Source organism: Homalodisca vitripennis, chromosome 3, assembly GCF_021130785.1.
Source record: "Homalodisca vitripennis isolate AUS2020 chromosome 3, UT_GWSS_2.1, whole genome shotgun sequence".
In the NCBI taxonomy this organism is placed as follows: domain Eukaryota; kingdom Metazoa; phylum Arthropoda; class Insecta; order Hemiptera; family Cicadellidae; genus Homalodisca; species Homalodisca vitripennis.
Genome location: NC_060209.1, coordinates 195,156,064 through 195,180,611, shown reverse-complemented (window position 1 = coordinate 195,180,611; position 24,548 = coordinate 195,156,064). Strand labels below are relative to the sequence as shown.

Below are 24,548 nucleotides of genomic sequence, written 5' to 3'. Positions count from 1 at the left end.
TTAGCAAAATAATTTAAAATTATTGTTATTTACATAATTTAGTATTACTGACATGTGCTCCTCAAAGATCGTTAACGACATTGAAACGGGTCAAGAACCTTTTATTTATTAGAAAACAGCAACACATTAGTAACAATAATTATAACTACTAAATCATTCTGTTTTCACATTGTATGTGTAACAAATTGAAAATAGTGGTTAAATTAATGAAAGTACTGTTTACACAAAACAGTTGATTACATTTAAAGGGTCTTTCAATTAATATTTCGTATGACTTTAGAGAACACACTGGGATTTTCACTGTTTATTGACTAATGGATTGTAGCCTAAGGGGGACTTATAATAATAAGCTTTTATTCATCCCAGGGACCCTAAGAATATCCATGTAAAATTGTAAAATCTGTTGAATAGTTAACGCGTGACAGCAATACAAACAAACAAAGGCATTTCCGTATTTATAATATTAGGATGCACAACATACGAGGAGCTTATACACCGTTATGTTCTTCGTAGTCCAGAAGCACAGCTCCTGTGCTTGTGCTCAATGTCACCGCACAAGTTCAGCACATTTCGTAGCCCGGTGGCCCCTCTAGAGTCGGGCAGAAAATTATCGCTTCTAAACCTAAACAAAGGCTCGCAATAAATTCAATTTGCTGCGGTCTTCCGCTTGAAGAAATACGAGCTCTAGCAAAAACTTGCTCGTTCCAAAAACAAAAGATCTTGACACACACTCAGTTACGACGTTAGGTTATAAACAACAAAGTCGCCCGAAGACTACAACAACGCCGACGTAATTAATAACACCGGGGATCGAGCAAAAACAATTAATTTATATCCGCCGTACACAAAAGGACAAGCTTCAAGCAAACAACGTGGTGCAGTTAACCGCTTCCGAGGCATTCACGGGAAGTTTAATTGCAGTCGGTGTAATTAATTTCGGCCGAGCATTCAGGTATTGTGTTCTTAATGGTCGTCAAAACAGGTTTCGTCGTCTTGCAGATGTTGTGAGGCTATTATCGTGTTGTGACCCTACTGAGTTGTGTGTATGATTATTGTATCAGAAGGAAAGGTCAGGAGCGAAATTCCTCCTGAACACATGCTGTGTCAAGAAAGATCGGTGAATGTGAAAAAATTCTGGAACTAAAGTCAGCGCGATTGTGTTTTACGTGAATTGGGACATTTTGAATTTTGACTTTTACTGAATGGGATGTGTGCACAAAGGGATTTGCTTGGGTCGAACACAATTATTGTGTGGACCCTGCTCTCGAGCAGTTCTCACTTTGGTACTGAAGGTTGGCAACATTGTTTCCTTTCCTTTTCGTACCTCTTATAAAAATTAACGAGTATTTATATTTTTTAAATATCCGATTGTCTGTAGGTAATCTCTTCACTGAAACACACACCTAAAGGGGTTTCATTATTTGGACATTTGCCATCGTTATATGTTATTGAAATGGAACACTGCGATATATGGCATAACAACTTCTGTGTATATCCTTGTGTCCTAGGTTTCCTAACACTTGAGGAAGTGGGTTCTCGAAACGTTGTGTTATAATTTGTAACATTCAACTATGGCGAATTTCTGAAATCCTATATATTTATTTATTTACGGCTATATGCCTACGTCAGTTTACATCATGATTAGTTGCAATACTAAAACAAATTTGAGAAAAAACAAATAGTACCAAACAGCTGTCCAAGATGATTACCGGTACACATTTCTAGAACGTTATCTTTTCAAATCACCCGTCTTCAATTACAAACGTAATGAACCGCAATGATTTACCATTTCTCCATCACAGACTCAAATTCCTAAAAGGAGGACTTTTGGGCTGAAAATGAGGACATTAAACCAAACAGGTAATCCTGAAACACACACCTAAAGGGTTTCATTATTTGGACATTTGCCATCGTTATATGTTATTGAAATGGAACACTGCGATATATGGCATAACAACTTCTGTGTATATCCTTGTGTCCTAGGTTTCCTAACACTTGAGGAAGTGGGTTCTCGAAACGTTGTGTTATAATTTGTAACATACAACTATGGCGAATTTCTGAAATCCTATATATTTATTTATTTACGGCTATATGCCTACGTCAGTTTACATCATGGTTAGTTGCAATACTAAAACAAATTTGAGAAAAAACAAATACCAAACAGCTGTCCAAGATGATTACCGGTACACATTTCTAGAACGTTATCTTTTCAAATCACCCGTCGTCAATTACAAACGTAATGAACCGCAATGATTTACCATTTCTCCATCACAGACTCAAATTCCTAAAAGGAGGACTTTTGGGCTGAAAATGAGGACATTAAATCAAACAGGAGGAAGTATTAAATATTCTTATACATTTTGCGAAAAAATCACTTTGATTTTTTTTTTAAACGTACATTATAAATTAGCACTACCTACATTATAATGTAAATAAAAACTGAAATTGTATTTTTTTTGATATGTAAATCAGAAAAAGAAATATTATATATAACTTTCAAAAGCCGGGATGGCAGAGGGGAAAAACATTAAAAAGGAGGACATGTCTTGGTCACCCTGCCTATCGCATCCCAAAATCTCTCCCTTCTGGTGGACCGTCGTTTGTTAAAAGCTGGCAATCAGTCCAGTCTAAACAATGATAATGAATGTACTGTCAGAAAGACTCTAGTGGAAATCAACAGACGAGAAGAAGCTCAGACTGAGAGGCAGATAAAACCGTCTGGGGAGGAAACAACTCCGCCGCGACGGTTTTGACAATTGGAGATGACTCAGAGAGTGAGCGGTTCGCACGCCTAGCCGAGGCTGAAGGTCGTCTTCTGATCACTTCATTCATTCTTCAGTGTCTCGAGTCCGCTATAAATAGACGCGCGCCAGTCCGCTCTGCTCTCACTCCGTCCTTTCCCACCATCGCTGTGTTCTGAGTGTGGGCACTTATTGAGATTTCCTGTCTTTGGGATCTCTCGTTGTATCTCGCGGGTTCCGAAAAGTACTGCAAAGGTTATGCACTTTATACAAGTTTGAAAGTGTTACGATTACATCAACATTCCAACATCGAGGGATTCTGCCTTCTTTGCAAATTTTAAAAACGATTCTGGTTTGTCGTTATAAATGCACGCAGACAACAGGGATGTGCATTCATATAATACTAGATTTTATGGACATGTTAGGCCATATCAGCATAGTCTGAACCTATATGAAAATCTTCAATCTTATTCTGGAGGATGTCTTTTTAATTTTGTACCGGAAAACAGTTTGAGAATTTTAAAAAAATCTCGATTTGTTTAAAACATTAAAACCGCTTTAACCAATAATGCGTTATGATGTGGATGAATTTATAGACTGTTTAAAAACTTCAACTTCAATTTTATTTTAATTAATAAAAAACTTCTGTAAGCCATATTGCTACAAGAAACCAAACTTTATTTTGTTACTTTTACAGTACTATATTATTAACTATTATAGAAAATTCAAAACTACAAGTGTTTGTAACATTGATTGATGCCAACAATATTGTTTTAAAGGCAATAAAGAATATTTATTTATTGTCCCATCAGTGTTCCGCTAATCAATATCATCTCCAGTTTAACATTTCCATATGAGCGCTTCATGTGAAATCTACCTTTCTTTCGACTGAGTCGAATAGGATATTTATTCATCAATTACCTTTCAGAGGTAGATGTTCAACATGAATTAGTATTAATACACGATTTCCTTGTTGTTAAGTAACTCGTTGAAGTTTTTTAGGTTATGGAATATTTCAGTACGCACTTTGATAAAAATATCGATTCTTAGTAAAAAGCTTGATAAATATTCTGAATTAACATTTAGAAATAATAACAATAATTTTTTATTTTCTGTTACATACTAAAAAAAGTTATGTTTTCTTTTTTATTTGTTTCTGCCTCAGGATACCTAAATGAATAGTAGTTTCCGGACAACATTACGATCCTGTACAATAATGTTTTACTCATGGGTGTATCAGTTTGTTTTTGTAACAATCGTTCGTATTTTCCAAGATAACTGGGCCAACTGAGTAAGGGTCAAAAGCTTCTCATCAGTTCCTCTTAAGAAACTCTTATCCAGTCACGTCCTTTTGTGCACCTTCCTAATCCTACCTTCGGCTATCGCTCGATCTTGGTCTCCTCCCTACCACTCTGGTTTAATTATTTAGCAACACGTGTGCCTTCGTTCCATATGTCCAAACGATCCAAGTCTCTTGTTCCTTCTAGCAGTGGGCTCTCCTCGTCTTCAAGGCTTCGTTCCTCATTTCGAATCACCTCAACGCTGTTCCTTGCAAACCCTATTTTTTGAATTTGCAACTAGCTCATCCTAAATACGAAAACAAACATTCCATGTCTTGACTTTTGGAAAAGGAACATTTTGGAAATTGGATAACTCAAAGGCGGATAACCCACCTTGTTGTGAAAGCCAGTGTCAAACACATTGGCCAATTCCCCGTAATTTATGTGTGAAAGCGATAATTACCCTAGGCGTGTCGCTAATAGCTGAAAGCCCGAGGTGATGCACGCCTGTCTAGGCTAGACCAGGCGGGAGATTGATGAGGGTCGCAGTTGGGGAGCGGGTCCGCTCCTATAGTAACTACCACCCCCTCTCACCCACTATTGGGCAACTATCAGCCCCTGATGATGTCTTTTCAACTGACTTACCTTTTCATTTCCTGTTCCTTACGACCCTTCAAACTAACATTAGCTTTGCCCCTGTTGCCCAATCTCGCCGATCTAGCCTTGCCGAGAGGATGGCGAAATTCGTCATTAACGCCTTAGGCAAATAGTTGGGGGCCGTAGTCAAGAGGGGTGTCCTCTATGTGTAATTATTACGGGATGAAGTGGGCCTAGTAGTGCTCGAGGGTGGGCCTAGGGGTGAGAGAAATAGAGGTGACCTCGCTATTTACGCGTAGGCTCGGAATACACAAGTAGCCCCTTCCAGAGTAGCTGATAATCAGGTATTTCTTGTGCATAATGAGTATTGGGTTTGCGGCGAGAGTTTCACAGTTCAAATACGTTTATATATTAAACAATTTTTAATACATGATCCCATGTGCCTCACAAAGCATGTGCGGGATTCTGAAAAAAAAACATACATTACTAATACACTTTTTCAAATACTGTCATATGACAACTACACAGCGCAATACTCCTACCATGTTATCCCAGAACAAAGTCTACTCTACAATTAAATTACTTTTTATAACTAATAATGGTAACAATAACAATTTTACCCTAGTAAATACACCATTAAAAAAAACTACATCCCAACAAAACACATTTTTTGACTAGAAGCTACTATTACCTGACACCCAGTACATGTAAGCTCTCCCCTGTAAATTGTAACAACAATAGTAACAATAACTAATTAAATCAACAACAATAACTCAACAATAATAACAACAATAAACATCTAAATTCATTACAACAATAACAGCAAGATAAACAACAATAGTAACAACAATTAACAACAATAAACATCTAAATTCATCAACAATAATAACAACAAGATGAACACCAATAACTAACAAGAAACATCTAAATTCATAACGACAATAATAACAATGAATAAACTTCTAAATTTAATAACAGGATAATCAAACTTTAAACAAACTCAATAAATATAATACAATGTATAAAACTCTTCAACTGCAAAGCCATAATCAGGAATCACATCATGGAGCATTTCATTATATTATAATTTTGGCAGTAGCTATACTGTTTAGCTTTCATCTTAAATTTTGGCTTTCTCTCAAACAACTCGTCGCTGCCTTGTACAATGAAATTCGACTGCTACTTGAGATTCTTCAGTAAAAATGGCTTCTGTTTCAGCAATTCGAGTTGGTGGTGCTGTCTCGACTCAAGTGGGACATAGCTACGGTGACCGGGTTCGACTATGTGGACCATGTCCTGGAGCGGGTGACCTGGTCAAGAGAACAACCCCTGATCCGGCGACATGCGCGTACCCTGGTGGACCTCTGCTATACCGGTCAGTACCATAGCCAAGCATGCAGGTTGTGGGAGTGTGATGTTTTCTAATGTCTGTAGTTCTTGTCAGACTTATTCACTGGAGTGTAAATTTGTTGGAGTGTAATTGATTTAGAGATTATCTTTCCAAAGATTTACGTTATAGCTGCAATAGATTTGTTAAACTATTTCTATAAAGTATAAAAGGAGGAATAACTCTGATAATCCATGACAAATCATTGGAGCCCTTTAGATAAGATAAAGATGATTTAGATTAGGTGATGAATGATAAAGATGATTTTAAAAAGATATTCCTACTTTGTTCCTAGTGTGTGATCGGGATATGGTGTAAAAACAAACATTATCCAACCTTACGTTTTGTAATGATTGCTTCCAGAAACATTTGAACAAGGATTAGACAAAATTAATCAAGATATCTAGATAGCCTGCTGGAAATGCTGGTAATAGTTTCCGGAAACGCAATCAAGGATCATTCCGGATATTGGCCGATAAAGATTGTGTTACTGGTGATAATGCTGAATCATTGCAGTGGCGTAATGTAAATGTGGAATGTTCAGAGTACAAAGGTTTCATCTTTAAATTCAAACATCCCTTTTATGTTTATAAAACTAGGAAAATTAAACATTTAATTATGTTTTAAGAGAGAGCATTCGGCGAATCACATAATTTCTTAGAACTTTCATTCCGCCTTTCAGATCAGAAGAGAAAGCAACAAGGAACTGACAGTTCCGAACCCTTTTAGTTCTAGCACGTAAAGCGATGTCAAAAGCTCTGAACCGACAAAGAGGGCCACTCTAAAATCCAAGTCTCTAATATTTTATGAACAATTCTTCGACTTCCAGGAAGCCAACTTTTATTGCAACCCTTTTGTGTTTCAGTGGTTGTCATATCATGTTACAAAAGAATTTATTTCGTCATTGTTGCCTTTTTGACAACACAATGTAAGAGAGCATTAGGCCTACTATGCGGTTGCAATTAGTTGGTATACGACATTCGTTGTTCATTCCAGACTATTTCAAGTAGTAAATTTATAATTGGAAAACTTTGAGATGTCTACCCATTGAGCATTTTTGATTTGGAGGAAAGGAATAGTACCTATGGGTTCATATATTAAATTTTATAAATTTGCTTATTAATTTTGAACTTCTTAGGTGAAACGGCGTTACAGGAATTTTACGCAATTGGAAAAAGGTCGTTGACTGTTCTCAGTTTTATGAAGGTATCTAAAGGAATGATTGACTTCTAAAAATTTCTGCAACTTCTTGTTCGGTGGCGGCTGAACTATTTTGCCAAAAACGCACCCGTCTGAAGCCAAAAAAGGTCAACCCCAGTAGTCACTGACCTCTGTGTTGTCTTTGTCTCAGCCCGGTGAACGCCCTGTCGTGAGGCGCAAGGTGTCTGGCCCGAGGATGCGGGAAGGAGTTTGTCCTTCCTTACCTCTAATGACCATCTGGTGTCCAGGATATGGGGGCTCGGTTGTTCACCGATACGGTCAAAGTCTTTCCATCTATTACCGGCCTTTACCAGGTCCTGGCCCTCCACCCTTACTACGCAGTACGTTGCCAAGGCCTTTCCTGCTGTCACGTAGGTTCAGTCACAGTCACGTTCCAAGGGCGTTGTGACACTGCACAATAGTCCGTGAGCATTTGTAAAGTCAAAACAAATCAGACGTAAATTAAAGGCGTTTACCTTGAAATTTCAAGTATCCTATTGTATTGGGGGCCTATTCGAAACGTCCACTAAATCTCTAAACATATCAAAAAAATTCAACAAACCAAAATCAAAATTCAAAATTTAACAATAGTGAAGTAAACTAATTAAATTGCATTGATTGTCAAAGCTACTATATTGGAAAAAACCGATCCTTTGGCCGATCCTTCAAAGGTAGATTTAATGAACATATAAAAGCATTGAAGACATCATCAAATTATAAAAATATGCTGGCCATTTAAATAACACCGCTCGTACACACACAAACATCGAAAACAATCTTGAAATTTTACACACATGCAAAAAGAGTCACCTATTGTCAACTTATAACATTTTGAAATTTTCAAAAGTGCCAAAATTAATCCTAATCTACTATTAAATGACAAGAGATTTTCTAACAAAAAATGTGTTATTAGATAGACTTTTAAACTATATAAACTGATCACATATAAAATTAAATACAAAAATGAAGCCACCAAGGTAGTTAAAAACATTGACGTATTTGCTTTCAATTGTTTATTTACTTTATTTACCTTAACCTACAAGTACCTGAATGTGTTCATTGAATTCAAAATGTACATTTTACAATAAAAAATAAACAAAAAGTGTTAAAAGGTCTATCATTGTATATTATATCAAACACTTTTCGAGGTTACATTTCTAACATAATAGTTTCGTCTTTTACATACATTATGTAATCTATTGCAGAAATCTGGATTGCATGATAATTAAAGTTAAGATTATCTTCAACTGAAAACAACACTAATTACATTCAGATGTAGGTGTGTATCTCTTCGCCCACGATGTACTAAATCTTGTACTAATTAATTGCCAATTAGGCACTGAATGTATGACATTCTATATATAATTTGAAGAAACAAATGGCACCACTTCGGTTTGCTGAGTCAACATTTACGCCATTCACGCGCATCATTTTATTGGGTCATTTACCGAGTCAATTAACACGAGCTGAGCGCCGAGAGCCCCAACCCCAAGGTCGACTGTTCTACCCCCTCTCCCCTCCCCTATCGGCAGCTGCGCGCGCAGATGTTACCCGAGGCTATTTACTCCCTGGCTTGGGGAATGGGTCCTGATCACGGCACTTTTTGCTGGATAGTTTGTGTCAAGAAAGGTCAATTGTTAATGTCGCTTTTCAGTGTGGAATCTATTCATCCTAAACCCGTATATTGCGGCATGAAAGCATGAAAGCTCGTTTATTCTGATCCACATAGCTTTTTGATTTTGATGAGATTAGTACCTATGGGTTCATTATTATTCACATGTTAAGTTTTCTAAATTTGGTTATTAATTTGTAACTTTTTGAGTGAAACTGCGTTATATTAATTCACACAATTGGAAAAAAGGTCACTGACTCTGTTCTCAGTTTATGGAGGTATCTAAAGGAATGATTGACTTCTAATATTTCTGCAACTTCTTGGTCGGTCATGAATTATTCACCATAATTGCACCCGTTTGAAGCCAAAAAAGGTCGACCCTAGTGTAAAAAATCGTCTGTCCAAATTATGTTCCAGAATTAATTACTAAAGAAAAAACGCTGTTATTAATTGAATTGGTCATTTGAGAAACCCTTTAAGTCAAAAAAAAACCTACTTTTGGTAAATGTAAAAATCACTCTCAGATTGGTAATTTTGCACCAATAATAAAAAACCACAATCTAATTATAGAATTCACTATTAGAATTGTGAATTTACAAATTTTACCTGTTATAAGTATTTAAGTTCATAGAAATATTAAAAATAATTTTTTGACTTATGGGCTTTTAAAAGAAAATGGAGCAAAAACAATGACTTATAGGGTTTGAAAGGAAAATAGAGACACTTGATTTTGATATGGAGGAAAATAAAGTCAGTTAAACAGCTAAAAAATGTTTATTATAATTTTACATTAGTAAAATCTAACATTATAATTATGTTTCATGTTAATATATAAAACAAAGTTCTGGAGTTTTAAGCAATATTTTCTCAATCTATCTCAACATCTCCTTTATTGACAGTTTTCCATGAGAATATTTTGTCGTAGAAACATCTTTATTTGTTCATCGTCAGGTAAATAAGGCTTTAATTTTTCAAGGTCATCCATTTTTTTTCTTGTTTATTGGTACACAATCCTCTTGATAAGCTTTTTGTGTAGGCAGGTTCAACCTATTACGGTTTGAGTTTTTTTATATCAAAAAGTGTGTTCAGTTACACCATCAATGAAGTCTTTTGCTTTTACTATACCAGGATTTTCATGTGAATGGGAAAACTGCATGAAATTTGAGATTTTAAAAGAAACCTTTTTTTCTTTGGGCACATCTTTGCCTCGTGTTTCCTGAGAAATTACATTCTTTTAAAAAAATGCAGGCCACCAATCCTTGAAATTTAAAATGTCTTCTGACTCAGGTAGGACCACATAGAACTCATTTTTTAATGAGGCACTTAGGAACATTTCAGCATATTCCTTAACAGTGTACACTCTGTCGCACCTTCTCACTTTTCTTTTAATAACTGAAAAGTCCCTATCGCAGGGCAGAAAAGAATGCCCTCTAATAGGAAAATACTGCTCTACTGTCTTAAACTTTCCTGTGGAGGCCAAGGCATTTGCCAATCTGAGAACTGAGTGGTTTTTATTTTGGCCTCCACATCCGTCAGAAAAAATATGTAAGTGTTCAATCCCTTCTATTAAATGATTTTTGAATGTAGCTCAACAGAAATGAACAGACTTCATTTGGGCCTTTACCACCAATTCCCTCATGATACATAAAAAATTACTACACTGTTGTCTTTAAGATTATGGACACAGAAAACACTAACAGTGAGTTGTCTGAGATAAAATGTTTCTTGGACTGGGATAGTTGGTAGCTGTAAATTTTGCATATAATCAATACATATGCCACCAATATTTTCATTAGTAGCAGCCTGTTCCTGAACTTCGTTGATTTTATAGTAAAACTTTTTAGCCCTGCGCTTATGGACTATTTTTTCAGCTACATGGACTCTTTTAGCTATATCATTCAAGAATTTACTTTTAATTTTTATCTCAAGAGCCTCACAAGTACAGCAAGTGTCGACCTGTGGACGACCAAATGCAGAGTAAAATTTTCTTTAAAATATTTTAAGATAAAATTTGTACCCAATATCAATATCTGGATTCGCCTGTTTAAACAGTTTATACATCTCAAGAACATTAAGTTTTTCATTCAAGTAGCTATAATCAGTTGTACCATAGTGTGTTATTTTCACAGGAAAGGAAGCGATATGTTCTTTAAACTCTATTGACAAAATTAGTTGGTTTTGCATTGCCCGGGACACTTTTGCCTCTCATATCCTGAGGATTTTTACCCTTTGTTAGTAGTTTTGTCAATCTCCTGATGCGGGTCACTACTTATTCCATGTATATTAGAGAATGCAAGTTTGCATACCTGCCTGCTTCCCAGATGGTGTTGATACTTCGTAAATGAATGTATTTCCTCTATCTGGCTTACGTGATATTTCACTTGATTTCCTCCGCCGTTTCTGTTTAACTTCAGTTGCTGCAATCAAAGATTGTAGATAGTTGTCTTGCTCATTTTTAGACCCCAAACTTCTAAAGGTCTCAAATATCCGTTTCCGTTCTTCATCTGCCACTTTTGTGAAGCACTTCCGCCGACACCTGAAAAAACAACAAATTATTTCTGGGAATATATCTATTTATTTAAAGTTTTTAAAGAGTTTCTTCAATGTTATAGATTATATTGCATCAATTTAGGCCATGTTGCAATTGTTTGTGTGAGTGTGTTTAAAATATTTTTCTTCACTTTAACACATCAAATTTATTGGTTTCATATAAAGATAGAAACTTAGTCTATACCAAAGTGTATTGTGAAAAGGATTTTTTAAAGAAAGTTTTAGTTTATTAGTGTTACTCCAACAGTAATAGGTATGCGTATGGTGCGTTCATGTATGTGTGTGTGTGTGTGTGTGTATATTATATATTAAAATTGTGTTTACAGGATAAGAGCTAAAAAAGTAGGCTATCACAAACACAATGATAGAAATTATTGCTATAGCACTATGACAGCTAAGGTAGAAAAACTGACGTAGTCCATAATAGGACAGTAGTAAATAATAAATGTTTTTACTTCTATCTTTTATAATCTACTATTATATGACATTTAAGAGATATGCACATAAAAATATGTACAAATATGTAAGCTTAGTACTTGAACGAACATAATAAAAGTGAAAAATACTTACTTGCAATCTTCTCCTGGAGTTATTTCTGGTACTTCTTTTCCAGTCCAACTTATGTATGAGCTTCCTGAAACTCTGGCTTTTTTAATTATTTCGGCCCTTGTACTCGGATTTATTGAGAACACCCTTTTTCCTTTTACGTTTCTGAATCTCTAAATTAACATCTAGCTCATTCATTCTGATAATGATTTTAAAATGTTTCAATTTCGATATTAGACGAACAAAGAAAATAGGCTACTCTTTAATATCCCACCATAACCTCAAACCTGGGCTGGAATTGTTAGTGCAATGTAAACAGCTGATCATGATCAAGGTGTCTGCTGTTGCTGCTGTTCACTTGAGAAACACTATAAGTCACTGACTTATGGTGTTTCTCAAGTGAACTAAAAACTTTGTGGCATTATAAAGTTGGTAAAAAAAGTCTGACTTATGTTGTTTCTCAGAGGAACTGTGTATTTATATCTGTTGATTGCAAAAATATAAAAAACTAAATTTAGCTAAAAATTGACTTATGGGGTTTCTCAAATGACCAATTCAATTCAAGTAATGTTCAATAAATTAATTGAACTTTTTTAAAATAGTGATTAAAATTTTAGTATGGTGAAGCTACTTACTTTAAGGAATATATATTTTGTATATATAAAAAAAATGTTTTATTGTCCGAACTATACACAAACTATAGCTGTTGTCCTGTGACTGGGTGAGTTGACTGACAGGTGTGAATAATGTGAGTAATAATTGGACACAGGGTACGTGCCAAATCTGGGGGGGGGGAGGGGGTGATTTCACGCCCCACTGCTGCCGGCATGTGCTGCGGTGTGGTGCGCGTCATTGCGCAGCTTGTGTGCGGCGTATTGACTGTGACTGACCTGCGCAATGATGTCATAAAGTCGCCCCTGAGAGTTCGCTGAAGTGGGAGAGTAACTGACATGGTAATTGAGAAATTAAGATAAAGGATACATCGTGGTAGAGATGGAGATGGAGCAGCAAAAGATTAGATGAAAAGAGAAAATGATGAACATTTTAAAAAGTTATAAATAAAAAAGTGATGTTTCTTGAGTACTTTGAAGAGGTTTAAGATTGAGCAAAGAAAGAAGATGCTGTCCTTCCCAACGAGATGAACTTGAAAAATGGAGGAAACGCACTCAAAATTGTTTAAATGTTCAAATCATTGAACATTTTTATATTCTGACAATTTTCGTGGTCATATTTTTGGCTTATTATATAAACACAGCATTATATTGTACTAAAATTGCTTATATTTTCCTTGTGTACAAATTGTCTACATTTATATTTTAAAACATCTATACACATTTATGTTACTTTTTTGTATTTCTCCTACATCCCTTTAAAGAAATCAAACTTACAGCTGCTACAAAACCTTTCTTGCTGTTATATCTTTATTTGCCAAATTCGCGTGGCGCGTGGTAGAACTAAGGGGACTGTAACAAGACATAGGGTGTTCATTGTTCATTATTATCACATTATCGCTGGCACGTACATTGATGTCTCCAGTACACCATTCACATACTGTGCACATGTTTAGTTTGATCTAAACACGCTTGTGTTGATCGTCGTGTATCTTCAATGCAGATATGAACTTTAAATTAGTGTATTTCTTGTATTTCATGCTTATTCAACGATCAGGACAGTCGCCTTTTTCTTGACTCACGTTGAATTAATATTGAAAAATCACTGATGGGAGTCTGGTATAATACAACTTTTGATTCAATAACATCCTCATATGTGTGGAGGAATGGTGAATTCGTCCAAGCGAACGTGGTCAGTTAATCTCTCATGGTCCGTTCAGGAATACAAAGCCCTCGAGTAAAACGGGTACTTCAACGATTACTTCTGCAAGAACAAACCGCTAGGACGCATCATTAGCACCCTTTCCCATCTGTCCGAGCACTGCCTACTCGTCCTGGGGTCGTCGGGTCGCCCTTAACGGCCTCTTTGGGGTCATTAACGACCGATTCCAGTACCGGCCGAGTCCTCGGGACGATTTGAATAACAAGGCGTGAGCACCGCGACTGTCGCGACACTTCGGCTCCTCCTGGTCGCGTAGGCCTATTCCCAGGCCGAGGGTCGGACATCTGCATAATTTGTTCGTTTGGTTTCCCTCTTTCGTGACATAACGGCGATCGCCACTGCCCGACTGGGGTGTGTGTGTACTCGAAGTGGGTTCTCAAGGTCATATCCATAGCCTGCGCGCTCTGAGTACTGATCGTTCTTGAAGTTGCGAAATTGAGTGCAAATTTCAACTTCTTATACTACGGCAGTCGATGTTTGTGTACTTGAAGTGGGTTCTCAAGGTTATATCCATATCTTGGGTTCTCAAGGTCATATCCATATCTTGGGTTCTCAAGGTCATATCCATATCTTGGGTTCTCAAGGTCATATCCATATCTTGGGTTCTCAAGGTCATATCCATATCTTGGGTTCTCAAGGTCATATCCATATCTTGGGTTCTCAAGGTCATATCCATATCTTGGGTTCTCAAGGTCATATCCATATCTTGGGTTCTCAAGGTCATATCCATATCATGTACACTCTGAGAACTGATTGTTCTTCAAGCTGCGGAATGGAGTGCAAATTTAAACTTCTTATACTGCAATCCTTTTCGATGTTTATTTATTGCAACAGCCACCATTCTGTAATAAACACCACTTGTGAAGAGTGGCTGTCGACATTATGTTTTAACAATAAAGACCAATAAAATTATACGCATATTGACCTAGGCTTGCGCTTAAGATTTCTATTACACCCGAAAAGATTATAACTCTTTAAAAAAAGATTGTGACCCTTAAAACTTTAAAGGCCAAACCCCCAATGTAGTTAGGCATGAGATAGTTGTATAACAAAGTTGTTAAGATACCATGTAATAAATAAAAATGCCTTTATTTTTTAAGCGTTTCTCATTGCATAACTGTTTTTCAGAATAACTTCAAATTGTATATGCTTATTACATAATTAAGAACCAAATAACAATAACATACATTATAACACACACACACTATAAAAAAGATGAAATAAAAAACCGTCAAAACGCTGTGATTTTAGATTTTTAAGGCAAGTCAAATATAGAAACAGATATAAAAATTATGTAAGTAGAATATATAAAACTTTTGAGATTGTCAAGACCCTGCATACGTCTTCCATTGGGGCAAACCAACTTTCTCTCTAAAGGTGTAGCAATGGTTTAAACATACTAAGGTGTATCCTGAGATTTGGCGCACCCTGTATATTCAATTTAATACTCGGAACTCGGATTATCCTATGAAAGAACGAACGGAGGGGTTGTCGCAAAACATACCACCCGCATTAAAAAATCTCGTTAACAGATGTAATCCCCGGATTGACCGTTGGTCCTGCAGGACACCTAGAGATGTCCTGCCCACGGTGACCCCTGCCCTGTCCTCCACAACGACGTCCTGTGACAGCTAACGGCGGTCACCCTCGCCCGTCCCGCCGCCACCCCCTAGCCTCTCACCACGTCGCCTATTATTAATCACAGCTTCTTGAACAAAAATTAACGGATTCTCTTTGACCCGCTTAATGATATATTTTACGTTGCGGGCCGGACCACCTCCTAGGGACCGGTCCACAATGGAACCGTGGCGCCCCACCCTCCGAGTCGGATTGAGAGCAATAGAAGTTGTGCTAGCCCCATTAGCAGTTCTTGAGATTCGTTTCGGTTTCTGGAAGGGGTTCACGCAACGTAACGTTGTTGTAGGCGAAAGTTAATGATATAAAATATCTCATATCTTGGTGAACATCGTTTACCTAGATTGCACTACATTTGTAGTCTCTTTGCGATGTCGAGGCGATGCGAAGAATTCGTTTCGAGCTTCTTCGTTCATGATAGCCGACTATCTTTGGATCCCTCCGGAAAGACACGACTCCGGATTTCGGGAGTCGGGTTCACGACAGCATCAGAATTCAGGTACTTCACGTAAGAGGAAGGTAAACTCAGTATTCTCACTTAGTGGAACCTTTGTTTGAAGTTTATTTTTGACGATGGAAGGATTGTGAAGGAACAGGATTTTTCCGGACATTTGCCATCGTTCAGTGAAACAAAAATCAGTAACACTACGTTTCGAGATCTGCGATCTGATCTCTTCCTCAGGTAAATAACTAACCCAATACATAATTACAGACTAGGTTAAAATAAACAAATCGTACCAAAGCGTTGTGGCACGCCTAAGTCAGGAATCACAACCACCATTTTGTGTGTCAACTTCACTAACTTTAAATCATCCATTTAATCAAAGCTATACACAACACTAATCATTGAAACCGAACTACAGAATACAGGTCCCAATATGTCTGCATTCGTGGACCCTTCCCACCATAGCTACATTAAGTGTAGTGTATAATTGTTATTTTGGAACCAGAAATGCGTCAGTTTTCTGTGAATTACACCTGTCAACCACGAGATCGGTATTTTTCTTAGCACCCAGTATGTTTATGCAGCTAAATTTAAAATGTGAGTAGAGATTGTTGGAAATTAACTTCCTAACACAATCGATTAATTAGAAATATAACAGGAATATGGATTTTTGTTGTTGTAATCTTTTTATCCTTTAGTCATTCATCGTTAATCTTTAAAGAATTAACTATTGAAGATGCTGTTTCGATGGCATTAAAGCAATAATTTCTGATTTTGAAGGTTATGAGTACACGGTTATTCTGTGTACTAAACGTCTTCATCGTACATATTTCAATTGGTTTCTAAGGGGTTTGGGGGGGGGGGCAGAATCAATTATAGACCTATATAATTCAAAGGGTTTTGGAACTTGTTTAACACGCTGTTTACAAGCATTGTACACAATAACCCTAGCATAGGCTCTCCTTGTCATTTCCTTCCTAACCGGTAGGATTTGTGTAAAGCGGCTTATTTCATATGCGATGTCGAAACGTCTGAAATTATGAAGGGTGGTTGTAAGGGGGTGTCCGCCCGCGGCCGCCCCCCGTCTCCGCCACATCCCGCCCCCGGGGGTGGGGCTCTATCTGCCCCCGATCTGCCGGTCACTACAGAGGATTACTTGTGTCCTACAAGCTCGCTTTAAAAGGTTCCGAGCCTGTCAACTCCTTCACAGATTACTGAAAAAATGTGTCACAAAGTTACCGAATAGGGACAAGAGGAACCAGTTGAGCAAGAGATGTGGGCCGAGAGGGTCTTCAGAGCCCTCGGTAACCGATACGGCGTCAGGGAAACTCCGGACAAAGGGCGCCCGATTAAGGTCGTCGAGAAAAAAGTCATCATTTATGCGGAGGTTTTTTCGGCCAAGTCTTATCGACTGTTAGACTGATTCAACTTGAGCACTCCGTGTACCTCGATTGTATCTGGGAGTTGGGGTCAAAGTTGCTGCAGAAGCGAACCCAACGGCCGCGCGCATTCGTTAAACAGATTTTGTGCAGCAGAAAAAACCCTCACCGAGTCATAAATACTAAATTTGCATCATTCGTCTAACCCATGATTTCTACATAACCTGCCCACACAAAAAACTAGTAAAAACAATAATGCAATTCAAAGGAAACAAAAAAAAGTTCATTCCCATGATCTTAACTCTTCCACTGACACGCATAAAAAGTCCGTGTGTGAAAAAACAAATTCAACAGAAGGGTAAGACACGTAGCTACCTGACATAAAAAACAACGGTAGCAAAAAACAAAGTGGTAAAAAGATAACGGTGAGCAGGGTATGGTTTGTTTTATGGCTTTCCCGTTGAAAATGATCGTAGTCATGCAATTACGGCAACAATGACCCGGGTAGTAAAACAAGCAGCTCCCGGCCCAGCTGGTTCCGGTATACGCTACCCCGGAGTGACGCGCTAGCTACACGTCAGTTGTAGTGTAACAATTTTCTTTATTACACAGAAATGTACTATAATACTAAATGTTCCCTCCCCACCCCCCTCCCACACAGACCTGTTTTACATTATCATCCAGGGTTTCTGCTTCAAATAATTCCAACTCAATTGAAAATCTTGAAGACGTAATCAAGATTTCAATTGCGTTAAAAAATGTGAATGTTGGGTTTACCTTAAGTTTACCTCTTTCTTAGTTGCAGCATCTTAAATCTGACTTGACTCCTTGGAGAAATATGGAGTCATGTTCGTTTTTAGAGATCCAAAACAATATCGGCAACGAAGGTCAAAAACATCAGAGACATCTAAACTACGAAGTGTTGATGGGACTAAACTCAAGCATTCACATGTAATCAGCCCATTTAATGGTTCACAGAATTGAGATACATCGCATTTTTACAGCAATCCAACAGCGTGAGTTGAATTTGTGAGTGGCAAAATCGATGGCCATCTTCTGTTACACGTCGTTCTTCATGAATATTCCTTTCCAGGGGTTCGAACTCCATGTAACCCAGCAGGACGCCCTTGGCGATCATTTGTCAACGGACTGTCATTAATTAATAGAACTTGCTAAAGAACATTATAGATTAATTCGTACACCTGACATCTCATTCAAGCATGGTCAGTATTTATGTTTTACTCAGAGAGTTCACGTATTATTATTTTTCCTTCTCTATCTATCCCTAAAAATGCTATTTTTATCAGTCCCAACTTGTAAGTGAGTCACAAAAAAGTTCTTTATGCAATGCACTTGATTTTAACAAGGAACTATGCACACTGTGATCAAAAACTCCATAGAAACCAAGAAACACCGCGGGTCATTTTGTAAACCTTGCTGTTGGGGTAGCTTTATTCTACGCTGACTGAAGCATAGGAAAATTCAAGTTCGACACTGGAATGGTGGTTTGCTCAAGAGGTTCATGATCCTCAACTTGTGATCAGAGACATTGCGTTTAGTAGTTTGTACGCACCGAAGATTTGCTGAGTCTCAAGAGTAAATCTTTGAGGTCAATAAAATCATCTTATGGTCATATGACCTTGGAGTAGAATCTGGTCGACTCTGAGCGAAGAGTTGGGTCTGACTGAGCTGCTGGAGCTGCAACGTGAATAAATAAAAGGGGATCGTTTTAATGTGGATATCAGCTCTCTTATTCCTTTTCCCTTCTTTATCTGTGTTCCCTTTTCGTTTCCTGTTGTTTATTGATGCAGCGTCACTCCAGTGTCAGCTGGAAAATTGAGCAATCCTTCATCGTGTCGTACATCAATTAGACGATTTATCATCCACTAAGAGCCCACCGGATTGTTAATGCAATCAATTAACAAAAACCCGAAGTGGGTGAGCACTAATCGATTCATCAAAAACAATTAAGTCGGACAACCTGCAGGTCGTCTGTAGTGACGTCTGCTCGAGGATCTTCGGAGATCAGAGGTGACAAAAACACGGTATCTGAGACCTGATCGAGTCGAAGAGCATCTGCCCCGGGGTGGCAAACCCATTTTCGATTATACCTCGCTTCCGTGCTACTTACGTTAATTGGTCAAATCAGTTACGAAGACGGGACACAGAGGAAGTAGATACCCTGATCTCGTGGGGTCCTCCGAGAGCCCGCCTTTAGCCGAATCATCTTCCTTTCCTATTAGTTTTACGCCTTAATTGGTCAATTCTTCTATTTAGGAGCCGGAAGCAGCAGCGCCGGGAGGGACGGAGAGATCCACCCCAACCCCTACAGCCGCCAGTATCTAAATGGACATCAGAATTATAGCTTTTTTATTTGTAAACAGAGCGACCCCCCAATTAGCCCCGACTTTGCAGATAAAGGGAATAAATCAAAATCGAATGCCGATAACAGATGCAGGCAAAATTTGGACGTCTTCTTTAACGAAGTCAGGTGGTATCAAAAAAGTATTATTTAACGATTGACTTTCGAATTATACTCGTAGTATTGGGTTTATTTTTTCCCTTTTACTTACTTATAAATTCTAATCTCGATTTTGTAATTTTGAAATGAATTTCTAGATTTATGTTGATCAAAGAACAACTTCACTATATTTTATGAAAACATCGTAAGTAATTTTAACCAACTCAAAGTATTTTACTCTGGTAATAATAATTCTCGTATTATGTAGAAAAGACAAATAAGGGTTTTTACTAAAAATTTTAGAAAACATCATAAATGTATTTTTTTAGTAGTTGTTGCAAGTCTGGTTTCGATATGATGCAACAGTTTTTCTCCACAAGTATTACTTTCTTCATAACAAATGCGTAGTCAAAGGATCAGGTTATGAATTTTATCAGAATATAGGCTCATAATATGTTGTAGCATACAATAAACTTAACTGATTATTCTGAAACTCCCTGCCAAACTTTGTGGACGTTCCGTTTTAGTGTAATAATGTGTACTTGTACAATAACCATGAAAATGGGATGGCGTAGTCTTCAAAGTGCACATTGCAACCCATAGTACTGGTTTTTCTGCAGGACTTCCAGAAAATTCAAAATAAGTTTTTCCATGCGATCCCCGAACCAGTCCAGTTTTTCGAAGGGCCAGCGAGAAGCGCATTGTGATGTAGAACGTTTCGAAGTCAGAGGGAGGATTTTACCACCATTGTGTTTATGCAGCTTTCGCGGCAGGCCCCTCCAACAGACTTTTTCTTGGGACGTTTTTCTGGCAGAAACCATACGAAGGGGACGGAACAACAAATTTCTTTTTGGCCCCGAAACTGCGCGAGGGGTGTAACGAGTTTCGCCACTCTGTAACAACGTTATCAGGCCGGGCAGGGGGGCTCACCCCCCAACCCCCCATTCACCACCTTCGTCCCGTAGATTAGCCTTTGTTTACGACAATGCCGCTCGAGTGGGTCTCGGTCGGGATCTAGAGCGCTCGCTATTAAACTGCAATTACACGAACCGATTGCGACCGAATCATCTTTGTGTTTGTGCAACGCAATGCGCTCTGCAAGCCTCCCTCTTTTGCAACCGGTGTAAGTTTCCTGTGTAAAAGTCCGCGTAGACCTTGGGCTGAGGATGGGTGGGGGCACCACACAAAACCCGGCTCGAATAGCGCGCACTCGACCATTCAATTTCGGTGCTTGATCGATTCATAAACTCAAATATTGAGGGGTCGCAGCTTTATTCCAATTACTTACTCTAATTCTTAGACATGTAAAGGAATCACTTAGAAATCTAGGACACATTTTTAAAAGAATATATCCCAAGATTCTTGAAGTCTTGGAGGAAGTTTGGAGTCATAGACCTAGTTTGCCTATGGCTCGACCTTGAATGCCAAATTTCTTGAATTTTTAATTGTTTTCGAATAAAAATTAGTTTTTTGTTTGGTTTAGTTGTTGCTCTACATTTTAGTATTTTTATCCGTGAAGAAGAGTACAGATACAATTCTCGAAACGTCGTGATCTATTTACTCTTCTTACAGTGGTAAATGTCCGTAATAATGTTATATTCGAGATTATCCATCGTAAAAAAGTATATTGCACTGAAAAAACGTACAGGAAGAAAACTGTTTTCTACAATTTTTTTTATTTTATTTCTCTTACTGATTAATTGAGATTAGTCCGATCTCTATGTATCAGCATTTATAATCATATATCCTGTGTTTCAAGATCAATGTGCACATCCCGATTAAATAACATCATGGAAACGTTTGTTTACGCATGTGTGCCCATAGTTCCATTATTGGAACAGCAGAGAATTCGAGAAAAATACTGACGGCTTGTTAAATCCCGTAGGTCTTGGGTTTGTATGGGTTAAAGAAGATTTAGATTCCAAAAGAAATGAAAAACTATTCGCATTCAAAATGGTGAACTAAATTAATTTTGACTAAAAACTACATTTTTATTTTATAATACCAACGTATTCTTTGATTATTTTCAAATTTATACGGATAATACATTTTTTTAAACTATAATTAGTATAAATATAACAATAGAGCTATAATTAGTGGAAATTTCATAAAATATACACAGTTAAAGTCAGAAATGTTGACTTTGATTTTAACAATTGTTCACTAATTACAGAAAGTATATTGTATAATCCATGTCAATATCCTCATGAAATTAAAAAATAATGCTTTTTTTATAACTATCGAACCAAAATTTTAAGGATTGTGCCGTTAGTAGCACATTGTCAAGTACGTATAGTTTTGTTTTACCACAAAAAACGATAGTTTCTTAAAATACAGTTGATTTTGACTAGTTTTCACTGATAGATGCTTAACGAGATATTGTTGATTTCTTTATTATCTCACTTTTTGGAGGAAATCGAAATATAAACATTTACTAGTCTCTTTGCTGTTAAGGTACACACATTTCCAAAATGAAGTTAATAACAATACACGTTCCTGCATTGATAGAGTATTTAAAAGTCTTTCTCTACAGTTGAGCTGTTGAGCAATACACATTTCCAAAATGAGGTTAATGACAATACACGTTCCAGCATTGATAGAGCATTTAAAAGTCTTTCTCTGCAGTTGAGCTTGTTGAGCAATACACATTTCCAAAATGAGGTTAATGACGATATCTGTTCCAGCATTGATACAGCATTTAAAAGTCTTTCTCTGCAGTTGAGTTGTTGAGCAATACACATTTCCAAAATGAGGTTAATGACGATATCTGTTCCAGCATTGATAGAGCATTTAAAAGTCTTTCTCTGCAGTTGAGTTGTTGAGCAATACACATTTCCAAAATGAGGTTAATGACGATATCTGTTCCAGCATTGATACAGCATTTAAAAGTCTTTCTCTGCAGTTGAGTTGTTGAGCAACACACATTTCCAAAATGAGGTTAATGACGATATCTGTTCCAGCATTGATAGAGCATTTAAAAGTCTTTCTCTGCAGTTGAGTTGTTGAGCAATACACATTTCCAAAATGAGGTTAATGACGATATCTGTTCCAGCATTGATACAACTCGTGAGTAAATATTGTTGTTTGAACAGTTCAGTGGTAGATTTATAGACACCAGACACCAATTGCTGGAGTTTCTCCTAGCCGTGCCGTACGCAAATGCCTCTATATGCTTTGTCAATGCCCGTTTATCATAGTATTTTTCGATCTCGTATTTTTCTTGTTTTTATCGTTAAAGTGCTTGCAACGATGTACTTGGTTTAATTGCAGTTTTGTTATTTATGAATTATCGGAGGAATGGATTTTGTGATGTATCAATTAAAATTTTTTATTTTTATTGGCTGAGCGGTAGCGAAGTTTGTTACTTAAAGGTATGTCAACATTTAATTTTCGTCTGTCCGGACGATATCCACAAAACAGACTGGCCTATGCATTTTAGGTTATATAGAAAAAATATCGAATTCGACGATGGTGCATGTCGCTTTACAGGATTGGGCTGAGCGTTAGTTAACATATTATCATCTTTTGGGTAACCACGACAACAACGAGGAAAACGCAGAATAAATAAATGTGTAAATAAACCGAGTGTCACGTGACTTAGTAACATTTAGCTAGCTATATACTTACACATTTTCATATAACCTCAGCGAAGCCTGTTACGTAACCGTGTAATGTAAGGTGTACCCTTGCATCTAGAAAACGACTAACGATGCATTTTAAGGATTATAGATTATTTTTAGCTTGTTCCCTTTCGAATCATGTACAAAAAATGAGGGATTCCATTCGAAATGTTTGAGAGGTGCTTCGATTTCCCCCAAGCATTCTCATTGATCATGCAAGTGACGTAGATCAAGATGTTTAGTAAGGCCTGGGCCCTTTCCGATACATAAAAATTGATAATTATACTAAAGTAACTAAAATTACTCAGTAATTTATTAGAAGTTGTTTCGAAAATACGCGCCAAGAATATTGTTCAAACTTCCTTCTCATTACCTTGCAAAATGAAGTTTCTAACTATGGACAGTTCAGACCCGTCCGCTCTGAAGAAGTATTTTGTCTTCGGTACTGTATCAAATTTATAGGCTAATGTACAATGTAATCAGTAAATAAGAGGGTGATGTAGGGTGCTGAGAAAAGTAGTAGAAGCGGATGTGCTTTGAAAAATAGTCACATTTGTTTGTTTTGCATCCACCAACCATGTTCAGGTGGTGGTAATTATTACATGCAGCACTAACGGTAGTATAGCCGGTAAAGTTTGCATTATTGATTATCGATAAAAGTCTAAATCGGAAGCACAATGGTCACCCCAGTCGTGCTTTAGCTAATCTGAGTCCCGTTTCCGCATCTGCGCCTCCGCCAGTAAATCAGCCAGGATCATCCTCGCCAATCTAAACAAGAAGTTTGCCCAATCCGAGAAAGGACCCTAAAGGCAATTCTGGCCGGCTTGCCAACAATGGTCTGTATCGGCAACTCCGGCAGCTGAAGGTCGGTGTGCCTTACGCTGCTGGCAGCTGGACGTAAAGGTAAGGTGATGACATAACGTCTTATACGCGAGATATACAGTGTATTGATGTCAGGAACAATGGCAGCCTAGTAGTGCCAAGGCAACAATAGGCCAGCTGCCTCCTAGGCTAGACAGGCGCGTGGCAGGGCCGAGCCATATGCCATGCCAAAGGAAGTGCTCCAGACGAATTAAATACCGTTTTTATAGCAACGGACAAGACTTCTGTTGCCGACGTTTCGGTATGCTTTCACTCCCCATTCGGTCGATGTCCTGTGACCTCTGACCGCGAGGTCACACAATGTGCTAGAACTTCTGTCTTCTTGCAATTTAATTTGTCATGTTGTTATTCTGGTGACTTAGATTTTTTTTTAATTGAAC

General features: G+C 37.6%; 1 protein-coding gene across 1 annotated transcript in view; it reads left to right on the top strand.

Moving 5' to 3' along the window:
* LOC124357973 (G1/S-specific cyclin-D2-like) overlaps window positions 1–24,548 on the top strand; it is a 67,007-nt gene that overhangs the window by 13,216 nt on the left and 29,243 nt on the right. The window contains exon 3 of the mRNA XM_046810145.1: window positions 5,837–5,993. Coding sequence (XP_046666101.1) covers window positions 5,837–5,993 — 157 coding nt within the window. The remainder of the gene's footprint in view (window positions 1–5,836; window positions 5,994–24,548) is intronic.